At 38.1% G+C, this 17,317-nt stretch overlaps 1 protein-coding gene across 3 annotated transcripts in view; it reads left to right on the top strand.

The window, feature by feature from the left end:
- LOC118191942 (uncharacterized) overlaps positions 1 to 17,317 on the top strand; it is a 216,763-nt gene that overhangs the window by 50,477 nt on the left and 148,969 nt on the right. For all 3 annotated transcript variants that reach the window (XM_085827079.1, XM_085827078.1, XM_085827077.1), the window contains exons 7-9: positions 5,011 to 5,109; positions 5,219 to 5,317; positions 14,979 to 15,077. In XM_085827079.1, coding sequence (XP_085683205.1) covers positions 5,011 to 5,109; positions 5,219 to 5,317; positions 14,979 to 15,077 — 297 coding nt within the window. The remainder of the gene's footprint in view (positions 1 to 5,010; positions 5,110 to 5,218; positions 5,318 to 14,978; positions 15,078 to 17,317) is intronic.

Below are 17,317 nucleotides of genomic sequence, written 5' to 3'. Positions count from 1 at the left end.
CACCTCCGATTATGGTGGGAAAGGGGTTATTTAGCAAATTCTGTAAGTGCTGATCTTGCAGCTTTCTGACAGCAGAATTGTCAGAAGCGTAGAAGCAAAAGTCCAAACTCCGCTTAACATAGATTACGGCACCTCCGCCTCTATGTCTGATCCTATCACAGCGATATCTGCCATAGTTAGCAATACTGAGGGAGTGCGCTGGCGTAGCGTGTGTCTCAGTGATTAGTGCAATGTCGATGTTGTAGTGTGTGAGAAAGTCCTGCAGTTCGCTAATTTTGGTGATAATGTTCTGCGCATTCCATGTCATGATCGTCACTGGGGTCATTTTTACTAAGGACCTAAGATCCATAATTTATCTTAGTATTGGGCCTCACTGTAGTTTACTTTTATGCCATGGCAGTTGTATTGTGTAGAAGCGCTATAAGATCAGCAAGGTTCTTCATGACCTGCTGAGCGTCCGCTACAGCTTTCTGAATTTTCCCCGCGAAAATATCAGATTGATCAGCCTGGGCGTAGGATTTATCGACAATGACCCTTTCATCAAACTTGGGGGCATTGGGTTTCTGCTTTGGGAAGGCCTCACAGCTCCTCCAGTTGCTGGTATGCTTCCCGAGACAGTTACAACATTTCGGCTCAGAATCTTTAGGTTCTGTGCAATCCCGGCTTTCATGAGGGCCTGCACACTTACAGCAGCGAGGCGGGTGGTGACACGCCGCCTGCGCGTGATGGTACCTTTGACATCGAAAGCATTGTGTCGGCCCACGCCGACCACGATATCTTTCAACTTTAATGTGCAAGTACATTAGATATTTCAGATGATATATCTAATTGTTTTTAGGGGTCTTAGAAAGAGTGACCAGAAATATGGGAATTTTAGCCCTATCTTTTCCTCTGCCCTTCATCAGTTGTTCCACTTTGAGCGCAGTGAAATCTTTTTCACGGAGTTTCTCCTGAATGTCCGTGGGTTTCGCATCAATGGGAAGATTTCTTATCGCAACTTTGAGGTTCTTCTCCTCAGGGAGAAGGAACGAGTGATAAGAAAATTCTTTTTTGTCGAAAAGGGCAGTCATGCTTCGGAAGTTATCCGAATTTTTTGTGTGTATTTCATAGTTGCCTTCACCTTTCTTTTTCGCGGTGAAATCGGTCAGTTGTTCCTTTTCAAGCAGTTCAGTGAAAGATTTCTCGAATGCAAATCGGCGGCATTTTCGCCGTCCTGTGCGGGAAAGTAAACTGACCCTCAGTTCGGGTTGCTCCAGTCTGAGTTTCACGAGCATCACTATCCATTGGCCCAACCGGGCACTTGACCTCATCCAAGATGTTGATTGGCCGAGCTACGCTTTCTGCCAAAGACATACTCGCGTGAGCTGACTTTTCAGTAGCCCCAATATATGGCGCCACATTATCATGACTACTGGTAGCAACCTCGTGTGTTCGGGCGTTAGGGCCATCCACACTGATTGGTTGATGAAAGGCAGTGTCGATCACGGCAGACGAATCGCGTGGTTCTTCTTCCTGAGCGGCAAGATTCAGAAGTTTCTCTTCCTTAGGAACAGGATTCACAGATTGTTCTTTACCTTCTGGGTTTATAGCCGGAGTACGGCGTTTCCCGCGCGTTCGTCTAGTTTTCCGGACAGATTTCTTAATTTCTGTGTAATTTCCATCATCCGAACTGTCCATGTCCAGTGGAGTTCCTTCTTCAGCAAAGGAAAATCTGTTAGCGACTGGAATATTGAATTCAATGGTGCGACTGAGCGGGCGTTTACTGCTAGTCCGCGTCTCATCCACTATCATAGATTCCGCAGCCAAGTTTGTCATAGATTGTCCAGGTTCCGGTTGGTTCCTAGCAGGTATATTTTCCTTAACGTCAGTGTTTTCAGATACTTGGAGAGTTATTTTGTGGAGTGTGGCTCTGAAACCGCGAAGTACTCGTAGTTCCATACTCTCCTTATCAGTGAGTGGCTTGTCATCAGGTCTCACTTCGTACTCCGTGATTAGCACTCCGAGAAAGTCAAAAAGCTTTTCAATCATTGTTCAATAGGTAAAGAGCAGAGGTCGTAGAAACAATAGACACGAGGCCGTGCTGTTAGGTTCGCTAGGCCTTTTTACGGTGCTCGTAGCCGGGGCCAAAGCACCAACCTACTATTAGCCGCTAACAGAAAAAGGAAGTACGCAAAATCAAGTGCAGGGAGAATCAAAGCGAGAGGCTGAAGTTCCTTCACACTCCGCGTTGAACTCAGAATCACGTCCAAGGTCGTTTTTTCAGCAGTGAGGAGAAAAGCGTCCGTCTAACTCGAAAGTCAGGGGTGAATTGAAGTCCCGACGGCTACTCGTATCAGAAGCAAAAGATTCTGCTATATGTAACTCCTGCAGGTTCAGGACTTTGCTGGTTAACATTTGCTGGTTAACATTAAGTTTTTTGGGTCCCTGTGAGTTATTATTTTTAGGTTTAGGTAACTTTTCACAATCCCTATAGGATGCCGGGTGAGATTTATTGCGATTTGCACGAACAGGATTTTCTATCAAGTCTTTTTTGGGGATAGAGCAGATTTGTGTTCCCCGGCGCATTTCACGCAACGGGGAGTTAAGAAACAGTTATCCGAAGAGTGATGCCATTTCTGGCAGTTATGACACTGAGGTATCAAATTCTTGTTTACGTATTTTTGAATTTTCATAATAAAGAGAGATATATGAGTTATCTGATAAACAACTTTAGGCGTGGGTATGAGCTGCACTTGAAAAAGTGGTATTGGTTGTCTGGTGCGGTTCCTGGTCATTCGGGTGACTTTGTGAATTTTAAATCCTGATTCCGAGAGAATGTCAGTTATATTATGTGTTTTCATATCTATTGGAAGTCCTCGGATAACGACCTTAACTGGTCTTAGGTGACGCTCATTAATGACATAGTGTTCAACTTTATGATCCTGTAGATATTTCGTGAGTATCCTGTGATCATCAGGGGTATATGGGAGAATTTTCAGGAATTCGCCGTTAATACAGCCAAAGAATTTTGCTTTTGAACTATCTGCTAGTTGTTCCATGTAGGGATTAAATTTCATGTTATCCGGTGGTTTAACCATTACAGGAGGAACAGATTTTTGCTGCGGCGGGATTTGCGTTTGATTCGCGGTGTTGTCGGGTTGACTGTTTGCATTTTGCTCTACCTCAGGAGGTGATTTATTATCATTTTGGTCAAGTGGACTAAATTTATTTTTGGTTGCAATGTGATTAGTGGAATCTCTTAAAGGGGTTTTCTACTTAGTTTGCTTTGAAATTATACCGGGTTTAATAAAACCATCGTTATCCCTAGTATTACAATCATCTGAACAGTCTGAACTTTTCGGTAATTTACGTTTAACGTTAGAATTATTTACATTACCTATTGCAGAGACATTTGCATTATCCTCACATTAGTGCGAAGAACATTAGTAAAACATTCAGCAGAATTTGAGGGGGTTTCCTAGCACACAATGTAGTATAAAAATCGCACTTACCCCGAAGGTGCTCCACTTCTGATTTCCAGTCACCAATCTGCTTTGTCATCTGCGGAGTATACTGGTCGGGGACAGATACATCACGGATAGAATCCAGGTGTTTTTTCAAATCTATAGTCGTTTTAATCCTATCTTCCAGTTGTCGGATCTGCTTGCGGATTTCTAAGACAATTATTTCCGGTTTAGATACCATGTTTCCATTCTCATGATTATTCGATGTATCCATATTCGAGTTATCCAAAAATCGGTGTTTTCAGGTTCAACAGGTGCACTCCAATCCAACATGTGCTTATCCGGCGGAGTAGCGTCGCCGGGCGGCGAGGGATCATGGGCTGACATGAGCTTAATGCACGGAGGTTGAAGGCGGAATTCATATTCTGAGCTTGCTTGATTTTCGAAGACACATAGCATTTGTCTATTTGGGACTTTCTATTCCAAGAAAACGATCTTGCAGAAAGCTGGGGGTTCAACAGGCTAATGAAGATTTTCTGAAGCTTCAAATTGAAGATGTTATTGCGAAAGACCCATAAAGGACAGGCTGTATTAATCAAACTAATTGAAATTTGGGAAGTTTTTAAGTTTTATATGCATACACAGACTTAGAGAAACACATATTTAAGAATTTATAAAAATGTATTATTTTTTTCCAATGCTTGGTATGATATGGGTTAAGTGCGAAGAACATGATATTAAATAAATAAGAGTAGCCCACAAAATGTTTAAAAAAAACGCCGTTTTGGGCTTAATGTAAAATTTGAAAGCTTTAGATTTTTTTTTAAATGCTGGTAACATTACGGAAGTTTCCATAAAGTGCATTTTTGAAGTCTTAAATAAACGATTTTTCTCGAAGATTCCTGAAGTGCTTGGATGGCCCTAAATACCACATGCGCGGAGCCAAAAGTCAGTACAATCAATTCAGAAACATATGACCTTTAATCAATTCAGAAACATATCACCTTTAAGTCAGAGTTACGAGTCGTATGACTGTGCTGAGCTTCTGTTCGTTGATTATTGTTATAAACTTTGTGAATAATTTAATGATCTGCGACATTAGTCGCATGTTAAGGAGAATTTACCTTGTATCTAGTTTTCTCTTTCTGCTATATATAAATTTTTATCTTGCTGAATGAATTGTTATCTGTTTAACATAGTTGCTAAAACTATATGTATGAACCCCTAGCATGCAATCAGGTCTGGATTAAGACATTCAGAGGCCCTAACCACTTAGAAAACACACTTCTGGTGTCCCTACATGTATTTATGGAAGTTATTTCTTCATTCCATCTGCCTCGTTTTTAGTTTAGCTGCACCATACATTCCATGGTAAACCGGCAAGGGGAAATTTGTAGTGCCTCTTTTCCTTGATACCCTAGGCAACTGCTTATATTGCTTAGTGGCTAATCCAACCCGCACGAAATTTCCCAAGCTTAAGAATAAAAAATATTTTTAACCAAAACGTTAACTTCACAAAAATACCCTCTAGTACGTATTAAAAGTTTTGCATATATTTCTTTTCTAGAGTGTGACTGCGGCGAAAAAGGAAAATGCACGTTTCATGAAGGAAAAAAATTGTGCACATGCTACCATGGTTATGCTGAAAATGATGGAAAATGTGAAAGTGAGTATATGTTTTCGAAATTAATGCGTATTTTTAACTAATCGCCAACTGGACCAATATTACAAAGTCTTGCATATTACAAAAGTCTTGTATACACTTTTTTTCTTAGAATGCAGTTGTGGTGAGAACGGGGAATGTACGTTTTATCACGGAGAAAAAATGTGTAAATGCCATGACCATTACATTGAAAATAATGGGAAATGTGAAGGTGAGTATATGTTCTCTACAATTTAAGGGGAAAGTATATTTTTAGCCTTAACACGAACTGGGCAAATTAGCCTACTGCTTATTTTAAGTCGTGTATATCCTTTCCTTTTAGAATGCTATTGTGGTGTATAAATTTCGTCATTTAAAGTAACTACATATCATTTTGATACATTGTAAATTTGTTGTTCATAACGTCAGCCATCAGCTGATTTACAACGAATATTTACGTCAGTTTACTCCATTTTAAATTCTAACAGTTATATACAATAACGGGCAGCCTGTGACCAAACAGATAAAACCGTTATACTTAGGCAATTTGACCTGGGTGGGACCTCTGGCTAACGCTTTGGTTGCCTAAAAGCTTCCGTTCTTTTCTCATATGAAACACAAACATGAAATCAATTTTCCTTTGTAAAGTCCTCTATGGAAACGTCCTTTTGCATAGGCAGATTGCCTGACGTATTTCCTTATAATTGTTTAAACAATATGGAGTAAATAATTTCTGTGATATAATTGAAAATAACAGACTGATGAAAAATAATCCCTCAACGGTATAATAAATGCATTGTATTTGAAGATTTTGTGTTCTTTGAAGAATCCTGAGAGTCACGCGCAGTGATGGGTATTCTCTGCTACAGAAGTATAAACTGCACCAAGTTGAAATATTAAAAACGTAAAATTTAATCGATGTTTTCTATTTTTAAGATTTAACAACATAGATAAACGTATCGTGTCAGACTTTGACACATTAATGAACTTATACGATGGATAACGTATGAACTATACTAGAATGGTACAATGTGACTTGATCCTGCTTAAAAATCCTTTTCATATAGGCAGGTATTTAGCTATGTAGATAGATAATCCAGAATGCTTGAATAGATTCTTGCTTCCGATGAACTGTTCCTTAGTAGGACTCCTTGCATCACGTTTCTGCAGCACGCTTGAGAGAATAACAGCACCTGGCTACATCGCCAAACGTCATCAGATAGGCGTTACAGGAAGGTCAGACATCAGGACCTTCAGAATCGAAAAGACAGACTACCTGTTCGTCTCTCCTCGTCTCCTTCTCAGCAGGAACCATCCGCAGAACTATATAGTTCGTTTTTTCTGCTCAACGCAATCGCGAACGGGAGAAATAGAAATTTCTATCTCTAGCAAAATGAAAACTCTCACGCAAGTTTTCCGAAAAGCTGCGAATCAAAATATAATGTACAGTATTAAGAGTAAGGAAGCCATGTCTAGAAACACCACTATGACCTTAGGAAGTGCAGCAGATTAATGTCACAGAATGTGATGTAAAATATAACTCAATGTAATAGACATAATTTAAGGAGTTAAGATCATACCACCGTATATATCATATCTGTAACCATGTTTACATATTTTTTTGCACGTGTATGTGTATTCACCCAAAATTTTGCAACTATAACCATGAATAAAACATGCTAAACAAATGTTTTACTTAATCCAGCTTGTGACTGTGGCGATGGTCTAGTCTAGTCTAGTCTGTGCGACTATAGCCGAAATGTCGCGCGGCTGCGCAACTTGTCCGGCTCTTGAAAATAAGCCCAAAGGGCACATGACGTTGCAGTTTCTTGACAAGTTTAGAGAGGTCAAAGGTGATTACAGGGGGCGACCATGCGTCGCAAGGCCTTTAAAGGCGCGCACAATAAGAAAATCGCAAAGCAGGAGCCGTGAGGATCTGTGTGAAATGTTTGTGTTGATCATCAAGAAACACAGAAAAAATCCAACAATTTCAATCTTGACATTTGCATTTCAGACACATCATAAAAATTAAACATATCATACTTTGTTACATACATACTAGTGAAACGTAAAAAGGAAATACATAAAATACAATTGAAAAATAAAAATAAAATTAAAAATAATTACAATATATACAATATGTACAAGAGCAGTGCGTACCCATCATGAAAATTTTACGTTGGGAAATTTAAGTCCCTGGCGAGGTGGGCCGCGAGTGGTCTTAACGAGGCATCTTCATTAAGAATCACATAATCCAAGACATTAAGATCAGTCATGTGTACACATTCCTGAGCCTTATTAAAGAAACTGTTGGTAGCATTATGCAAATACGTCTCGACGGATTCCATTTTCAAGTCACGGTGTAGAGTGTGATTTCAAACGTAATAATGTGCATTAGCTATCATTCGAAGAGCTTTATTTTGTAAAATTTGTAACTTGTCTATCTCCGTCTTCTGAACAGTTGCCCAGGCGGGAGAGGCATATGAGAAGATAGGACGTATGATAGATATATATATGTGTCTTTTCCTTTTTAAGTCTAATCTGGAAGTCGCAGACAGAAGCGGCGTGAGACTTCGTAAGACTCCGATAGTTTTTCCTCTAATGCAGTTAATATGTTCTTTCCAGAGGAAATTTGAACAATATTTTAGTCCAAGGTAGGTAGCACTTTTGACTACAGGCACTACAGTGTCAAAGAGTATCAGTTGTGTTGTCAAGGGATGATTCATCTTATTTTTCTTAAAGATTAGCAGTTTGGACTTATCAGCATTGATTGCTATTTTCCATTTGGCGCACCAATGTTCCAGCTTTGGCATAAATCTCTGCAGTTTCTTTAGGGCAAAATTCGGTGTCCCAGACTTGACAGCGAAAGCTGTATCATCTGCGTAGCACCCCATGAAGAAGTTTTGATCAAGGTGTTCAGCAGGTAAGTCTGCTACGTAAAAAAGATAGAGTACTGGTCCTAAAATAGATCCCTGTGGGACCCCGGCCTTTACTTCTTTCATAATCGATTTACTTTCTCCAATTTGAATGTGGAAAGTTCTGTTTGTCAGGAAAGAATAAATAATTTTAATCAGCGCATCACTGAACTTTAAGCTGATTAACTTATAAATAAGCCCCTCATGCCAGACGCGGTCGAACGCCTTCGCCACGTCCAGCATGAGTAAGGCAACATATCTCTTGTTGTGCAGAGCACTGCCTATGAATTCGTTGAGTCGAACTAGCTGTTTAGTCGTGGAAAGTGCTTTTCTAAAACCAAAGTGTTCTAGAGGTAGCTTATCCATGTGAGGCTGAATACGGCTAAGGTTGATTCTTTCTAGTATTTTACCCATACTGGGTAACAGGCTAATGGGCCTGTATCCTTCTGTTTTCGTAAGATTTTTTCCCGGTTTAGGGAGTACTATCATCTTAGCAGATTTCCAGATTTGCGGAAAATAACTGTTATAAAGGCAAGCGTTTAGAATGCCTGTGAACCTGTTGACCATGTTAATTGGCAGCCACTTAAGCGCCACATTATTTATATTGTCCTGCCCAGGGGCCTTCCTGTTCCTGAGGTTTTTGATGATGCAAAGCATTTCTTGGGGTGAAGTGAGCTCAAGATGACTCTGCGTATTAAAGTTATCCATCCAGTTAGAAACTGTGGAGTTTACTAAGGTAGAAAAATCCTCATTAGGTGGTGATGTGTTCTGGGTAAACTTCTTTTCAAAATGTTCAGCAAGCGTGTGGCGATGGTGTTGATTGTCATTTATCATATTGACTCAAAAAATGCTATTGTCCTCCTGGATACGAACAGAAATAGCAAAAGTGTGAAGGTAAATCTATTTCTTAATAAAAAATTGTTGTGGATGCAATACATACTTTACCTAATTTGAGCAAAGTGATCCTGACTAAAGTTGTCATAATTTAGAATAGCTGTTTAGTGTAAGTTAATTCATTTATAATTATACAAGGAATTTTAAAAAATGCTTGTTTTAAATTTACTTACCTAAAATACGAATGGAAACTGAAAAATAATAATAAAGAAGAGAATTTTAAATGAAAAGGAAGTTAATTTTTTTTTGATTAAATGAATATATTTTATCCTTGAAAGTACTAGATATATATCTGTTAAGCCTAGTTTCTTATAATTATTGATCATACAAAATTTTAAAAAAAAATATTTTACTTTTTATAATTTTCTATAAACTGCGGATATAAAACTTATTTGGAGTACATTTTTTTAAATTTTGAGATATTGATTTGAGTAGAATTTTGAAAATCCCTCAGGGTATTATTAATTTCAATGCAAAAAAAATTCTTATCTACGCTATAGTCATTGACTATGCAACAACAGACATTATAAAAATCAAAATTAAAAATTGCGAATTCCAGTGTAATTGTTTACTTTCCAATTAATTACAAAGTTCTTCCAAATAGTAGATTCTAAGCCTGGAACTAACCAAAATTATGTGGATTACGAGTTCGGAAATGAGAATTTGATACGAGTTTATTTATTTATTAAATTTGATGAATGGGTGTACCTTATTCACCAGGCAAGTACTTATGTTCATGCTTTTGTCCTGATATATTCAAAAGCATTGAACATCCGAGAGGGATCAGGCTTCCTTGTATGTTGGCATTAAGTTAGTATGTTAGACATTTATGTAATATACGAACTTAATATTACAAGAATGGTACAAAAGCCATGAATTCAGATCTAATTTTCTTGGCACTGGGCCAGTCACGATACAAATTTCCATAGCTGCAGAATTAAGGTTAATTTCATAACAACTTTCGCAACTTTTAAAATGTCCCACAAGGAGTAGAGCAATGTTGCTCAGGTACCCTGGTGTCCAAACACCTTTCCACTGCAGGCAAATACTTCTGCCTTTCAGAAACATGTAAGACTTCTGGGATGACGCAAGTCGTCATAAATATCATAAATATCAATCATGACATCATAAATATCTGACGACATTTTCCTCTTTACTTCTCTGATATTTATTAACGATAAAAATATTTTGAATAAATGTTTACAAATTTGGTGCATAGCAAGCGAATTTTTTTTTCTAATAAGGATCACTCAGTATATAGTGGCCTTGCTACGAGTCGGTTTCTATGAAAATTAGTCTGAACAATTTATTTTTGTAGTTAGTGCGGTTGGTTATATTTTCACTCAATGATTTATCGGTTTTGCTGATTTATATTTTCTCAAAGTAATTAATTCAGTTTTTACGGCTGATTTTATCCAAGAATCTAGTTTCTCTTTACAACGCATTAAATTATTGTGAGTCTTTAAAGACTAGCAAGTTTTCTATGAAAAGTCGGAAATAAATATTTCTGATTTTAATCCATTTCAATATAAGTATTTATTTCAAATAGGTAAAAAGAATAAAGTAAAGAACTATTCAAGATTTGACAGGAAAATAATAGGATTGAATTATTTCATAATAATTTGTTCACAGTTCTGACGCATCGACTTAACAGTTTCCAAAATACGCCCATACTGCATCAACACAGTGTTTCGCGCGACTCTGCGAATCACTGGAAGCTTTCTGGAAAGCAGGAACTGGAATGCTCTTCAGCTCCCTCGTTACGGCCTTTTGAATAGCCTGGACGGGGCCATGGTGTCGTCCTTTCTTGTACGTTTTCGGTCGGGAAAAGTGGTAGAAGTCAGGAGGAACGGCATCTGGGCTATGCCTGTAAAAAAAAAATACTTGAACGACTCAGCTCCTCCTGCCCAGCAATCGCTTGATTATGGAGGCTCCATCACGACAATGTGTCGAGCCACAGGGCCTTTGCTATCATGGATTTCCTGACCAAACAAGGCATCACACAAACTTCGCCATCGAACCTACAATACAGATATCTCTCCTTCAGACTTCTTTCTCTTCCCAGAAGCTGAAGAGCATTCCAGTGTTTGTATTCCAAGGAGCCTTCAGTGATTGGTAGAATCACTGGAAATACTGTGCTGATGCAAAAGGGGCACATTTTGAAAGGTATTAAGTGAATGCGTCAAAATTGTGAATAATTGTTTTTTTTTAATTCAGTCTTACTACTTTCCAGACAAATCCTGTAATTATTATAATAATGCACTCAAAACGCATCCATAGACAATTTTGTTCAGTATTATTTTTAAGTATAGTAGCACAGAAATTCGTGCAGCATTACTTGGATTCAGAAAACGCAGGCATTCAATACTTGTTTGAAAACAGATGCAAGTATTGATTTTTCAAGCAATCAAACGTTCGCCAACTAATTCAAGATGGCAAATTTTTGCTAACATATGTGTTTTATGCGTTAGGACATTTTTCCGTTTTTCTATCCAAACAGTCGAATATCAAATACATGTGTGCAGTTTTGCGAAGCAAAGCATAGTGTAAAAGCCATCGTATCATCCTATATATAACCTCGTCACAGAGAGAGTACACTGCGGTTATTCAATCAGAAAATACTACACAAAGTCATCCTTTCTCTTAGGCATTAATCCTTCAAGTGTTTTCTGTATACATTTACAAAGACAAATTGTTTTATAATTACATAACAATAGCGGAAATAAATAAGAATGATATTTTGCATATTATAATCAATCAAATTCTAGTATAGTCAAATCTTAATGAACGTAATTATATGTTATGTTATATTAAATTTCAATTATAGTTAACGGTTATTCGATAAATTATGTTGTACAGGATTAGGCTACTTTATTGAATTTCACCTTTTTAAATTCAGAATAAGAGAAATATTCTTCAGGAAAACTCTACTATGAGTATTGAAATGCAGCAGAAGTTTTTTGTGCAAATTTGTACTAGAATCTTTACTTGAAGCCTAGCTAAACTGAGGATCGGGCTGGATGATTTGATTACGGTTAACCACACTAGAGCTGACTAGCGGCACAGAAGAGAAATGCTTTCAAGAACAATTTTTTAAGAAACCTGGCTCGTAACCACGTTAGAAATGGTAAAATCTACGAAAACTCCCATGTAGTCAGTCCATTCGCGAAATTTGAGCCAGGGTTGAAGTGTGTTAGTATTCTAGCCAGTGTTCAGCGATTTTACTGCTTGGCCGTTGATGATTTCAGTTAAATTGAGCAACCATAACTTAATTTCTTCCTTCTCGGCCTATAGCATAACGATATGCTTCACATTCTCTCAGAAGAAACATTATATCAAATGTCGCAGTCAGGATACATATGCGAGAACTACGCCTATTGGCGACCCAGTGTATTATATTTGGAAAGTTAAAATAGAAAATCTTACTTAAAATTTTGAAGTCGCATAAACGATGCCAAAAGGACATCAGACTTAACTAATAGAATATGCTCAGTAGTAACTTTATTACTATGAGCATCACTTACTATTTTCCTCGGTAAGCGTAAAAGAACCAACGCTAATCAGCAAATTAAAGCTTGACAGATTTTATTGCGTTTCTCTGATTATGGCAAAGGAATTGAGAGCCAGCTGCCTAAGCGAAGGGATGCCTTCTAGGAGGACTTTCGAAGGGAAACAGCCTCGTATCGAAATTACATGTGGGAAAAGCCGCGAAACGCCCATGCAGCCAGCCTGTTCGCTACGATTCTAAACCCGGGCGGAACTACCAGTGTTCAGCGAGTTTACTACTCTGGCCTTTACCGCTATCTGTTGCGCACGTTAAGAGTTGACAGATGTTTAAAACAATTAAAGTGCTTTTGATTTTGGTTTACAAGTGTAGCCATATGAAGTCTGAATTTTCTGCAATACTAATGTATGAAAACAATTTCATTGTGCAAGCAAAATCATTGTTTATGACATTAGATTTTTAAGTACTTTTCCGTTTCGGCGGCGCAAATCTCGCCAAGCAGACTTTGTTTAAAGATGATAAAAATAGTTTAAAGATGATAAAAATATAAAATTAATGATGCAAACTGAGAAAGAAACAACGCTAAGCACATAAATCCATAGCGTAAAATACCGCCAAAAGTGAAAACAAATGACATTTCCCAAAACGCTGCTGAAACCATTAAACTGCAATAAAATTACGTTATTTATTCAAATATCTTATCGCTTATACTTACTGCATGCATACAGTTACCGGTTGCCGTATATCCGGAGCTGCGTTTTGGGTGCGTGCAACGTTTAATGTTAAATCTCCTAATACTTTTTAGTCATTAATATATACTGACGAGCCCAAATATTATGACCATCTCCATATTTTTAAATGAACTCGTCTGGATGACATTGAGGGCACATGATTAAAAGCGAGAATAGTACTTAACTGCTTTTGAAGTAGGTAGGGTCACCTCAGATCTCCCAACGGCACCGGTAAAGACAATTTCAAAATCAGGTGCCCACTGAGCAGACTTTATTGAGCCGGTAACATCGGCTTTGATTGGATTGGAGCAGGTAGGAAATAATTTTTGCACTTAATTTTGTGAGTGATGGGCAAAGCTGCTCATCTAAGCGAATTTCGCATAAGCTAGATTATAATGGCTCGAAGTCTTGGAACGAGTATCTCCGAAACTGCACGACTCGCCATTGTTTAGTACTTATGCAAATTGGACAAATGAAGGTGAAACCAGCAGCAAACGCCAAGGTGTTTGACGTCTGCGAGTCATCAAAGAAAAAGGACTTCGGAGAGTGTTCCGCTTGGTACAGCAAAATCGGCGCCAGACAATAGCTCAGCTGATAACCCGATACAATACAGGTCCAAGTGCTAGTGTTGCGGAACACACAGTTCAGCGAACACTGTTGGATATGGGACTGATTAGCAGACGTCCCACTCGTGTGCCTCTGCTGACCAAACATCATTGTCAACTACGTCTACAGTGGAACCGGGAACATCGAGACTGGACCACGGATTAAGACATTTGATTTCAAAATCAAGATTTCTGATTCATCATGTCGATGGTCGTATAAGAGGACGCCGTTTTCCAGGCAAACAGTTGCCCCCTTCTGCACAGCAGTTCACACACAGGCTGGTGGCGGCGGTATTATGCTTTGGGGGCCGACCGTTCACAACAGTAAAACATGTTGTAGAACACACCGCGAAAGCTACCGACTATCTGAACATAACTTCGGTTAAGTTGCACCTTTACGCTGCATCTCTCTTCCTAACTCGAAATTGAATCTTCCAGCAGGACAATGCCCAGTGTCTTAAGGCTCAAATAGTGTTGGAGTGGTTCGGGAAGCCATAAAGATAAATTCCAGTTAATGTTTTGGCCTCCTAACTCGGAATATCTCTACTTTGCGTGATCCCCTACATAGGCATTTGGTACAACCTGTTTCCAGTCATCTACCAAGAACTTGTGGCATCCATGCCAAGGCGAGGTGCAGCTTTTCGCAGGCCAAAGGTCGCGCAAGGTATTATTGAATAGGTGGTCATAATGCTTTGGCTCTTCAGTGTAATTTGAGTATTCTATTATGAAGTAAACTATTTTGAAGCAACTGGATTTGTCTCTTAGTTTGGTTAATAGAAAATTGATAACATATTTCACAGCCGAAAGAATGAACAATAACCGCTTTTAATTTTTCTTTGGTAAATGAAACATCTTTATTGAAAGAATCGATAGTCTATACAAGATGTAAAGTAAGGTTGATCGGGGAGCTTAGTTGTAAAGTTCTTCCAAAATACCCCAATACTCAATTTCATTGCTTTTGTCAGAGAAATAACAGTATTATAAGAAATTACTAAATGTGCTGTAAAACGCCTGGTATTGAATCGGGGGTCTTGTTTATATGATACTCCATTAAGTCTTTATTTTTTTTTCTTGCAAGATACTGATTTTGCAATATACTATCTCATTAAATATTTAGTAATAGTGAAAATCGAGGAACCAGGTGATACATGAGAATCCTCGCTCAGCGATAAGTATTTATTCAAGACTTGAAAAGCAGTCGACGAATTCACACACTAATATATCGCACATTTGAATATTTCAGTTTGTGATTGTGGAGAACACGGCCAGTGCTACTTTGAAAAAGGAAATAAGGTGTGCTCCTGTGAAGATGGTTTTGTTGAAAGCAATGGAAAATGCATAGGTAAGTTACCAATATGTAAATATAAAATACAAGTATTTATTTCAGTTTTTTTGCCACGAGATAACAGAATGGAAGTTTAAGGGTTGTCAAGATTTTATAAATAAATATTGTAAGTGTATTTAAAATTGAGTTTGAACATTTACGAGTTCTAAGTATTCTTAGCAATATACATTGAAGTAGAAGGAACTATGAATATATAGTTTCAATTACGGTCAACATAAATGGGTTCATTTTGAATTGCTATAGTTTTCTCATTCAGAATTGGTTGCTTTATCAGGTTCGTATTTTTTACATTACGTTAAAGTGCACTTTAGAAACAGTTCCAGGACATAAAAAGCGATATTGTATGTCATCGTATACATCACTATGAGCGTTGTGTCTTTTCGTTACTTCATAAGAAGAGAACCAACTCCCTGAGCGATTACATTTTCAGTGTCGAAAACACCCAAAAATCACACGTCAGTGCATCTAGGCTATAAGTATTCTAGTGCTGGAATATCAATTTCAGACAGTTATGCCATTACCACTATAACAATGTGCAAGCTGGTTTTATCTTTACACAAAACCACTGTTTCAAGAGCAAACACATAGCTCGGTTTACGTTGCATCTATCATTTGGTTTACATTAACCCTCGAAGGGTTACGAGTTTGGGTTTGAAATTTCAGTTTCCCAAAATGTCATAAATGAATTGTATTTTCCTATTACAATTTGAAAACGACTCTCGCGCTTTGTACCCTGAACTCTTTCCTTCCAATATATAGCAAACCGAAAGTCGGATACATCAGAAGCTGGCAGAAACTTTCGCATGTAATGAACTGGAAAGCCAACCTTTTATACTCAATGTTTCATCCAAAAGCCTTCGAGAATTGAGACCCGTGTGCTTAGGAACCCCCTTCATCTTATACCCTTGTGCCTAAGATGAATGATCTTTTCATGGAGGACATTTTTATGGCAATGCCTCGTAATAGCGCTACCCATGGGGAAAATCACGAAATCAATATGCAGGATTGGAGCCCAGATTCCAGTGATCTTACTGCTTAGTCACTGGTAAACTTTCTGATAACGAAGGCTTTTCTTTCTGAATAAACTACCGAGTGCATTCTTGCCCTCTCCCTTTCTGACCCCAGTCAAGGTCCAGGAAGTCATCATCTATGTGTTATAAGCTTGGTGTTTTTCCAAGTTTATAACGACTTGTCAAGTTTGAACCGAATCTCTTGATATTGTTGTAAATGTTTCTGAAGAAATGCATATCCTGAAATGAGGCCATCTAATGAAAAAATGATGATGTTTGGAGTAGATGAAAATGAAATTAGCTGCTGCATGATAATTGCTCCCAATAATATTACTATGCCTTCAAAAATGGAATGTATCATTAGCGATGCAATAAAATATCACGAAAAGATGCTAGTAAGGATTACTATTTTCCTACACGTCAACTACAAGTCAACTACACGTCCGAATGGACTTTTAATTGTAGCTACTCTTGTAGATTTAGTAAAAGGAAACATACCGATCAGGACTGCCAACATAAGTGACAAGCCTCGTATGTTTTTTAAAAAAGAATTTTTTTCATGTTCTGCTGCGAAAAATATCGTGCGAAGATCCGTCGGTCAGAGGCAAAATCCACCTGAATTAAAAGATTTAACTTAAAGTACCTAATTAAATGTTAAATAGATTCAAACTGGAAATTACTTAGCAGAGTATAAAAATGTCTTTAACCTCGATAAATGACGTTGGTCACATGGTTGTGATGCAATTTTGAATCAACACTGGAAATTATTCCCCTATCATGCAACATCCTAGGCTTCTTCCATTCGCCAAATAAGAGGAAGTTTGAAAGTTTCTGAAGAAGATGCAGGGCATCGCCTAGTCTTTGGACACCACCTATCTTCTTAGTTTGGAAGAAAGGCGGGTCCACGTGATTTTGTGTAGACTTCAAATGGCTAAATAACCTTACAAAGAAAGACAGTTAAACTTTACCTCGAAACTACGAGAAATGCTTATTTTACTTTTATGCAGTCTTCCCTGAGTCTCCATACTTAGTGCAGGCCCTGCTATATCGACCGGATTTTAAGCCTTCACAATTGATTGCCCTAGGAGACACGTAAAAGAAGAAGCAAAGGCTACATCAAGTCATAAACTTCTACCGAAAGGCTACATCAAGTTGTAAACTTCTACCCAAAATGATGATCTCCGATATCTGCCAGTTACAAGGGGATACGCACAGATTCTCGTTTAC

The sequence above is a fragment of the Stegodyphus dumicola genome, chromosome 11 (genome assembly GCF_044657685.1).
Source record: "Stegodyphus dumicola isolate Sdum_Otavi_A_Nest chromosome 11, ASM4465768v1".
NCBI classification, from domain to species: domain Eukaryota; kingdom Metazoa; phylum Arthropoda; class Arachnida; order Araneae; family Eresidae; genus Stegodyphus; species Stegodyphus dumicola.
The sequence above is the reverse complement of the archived record's forward strand: the minus strand, read 5'-3'. Positions and strand labels throughout refer to the sequence as shown.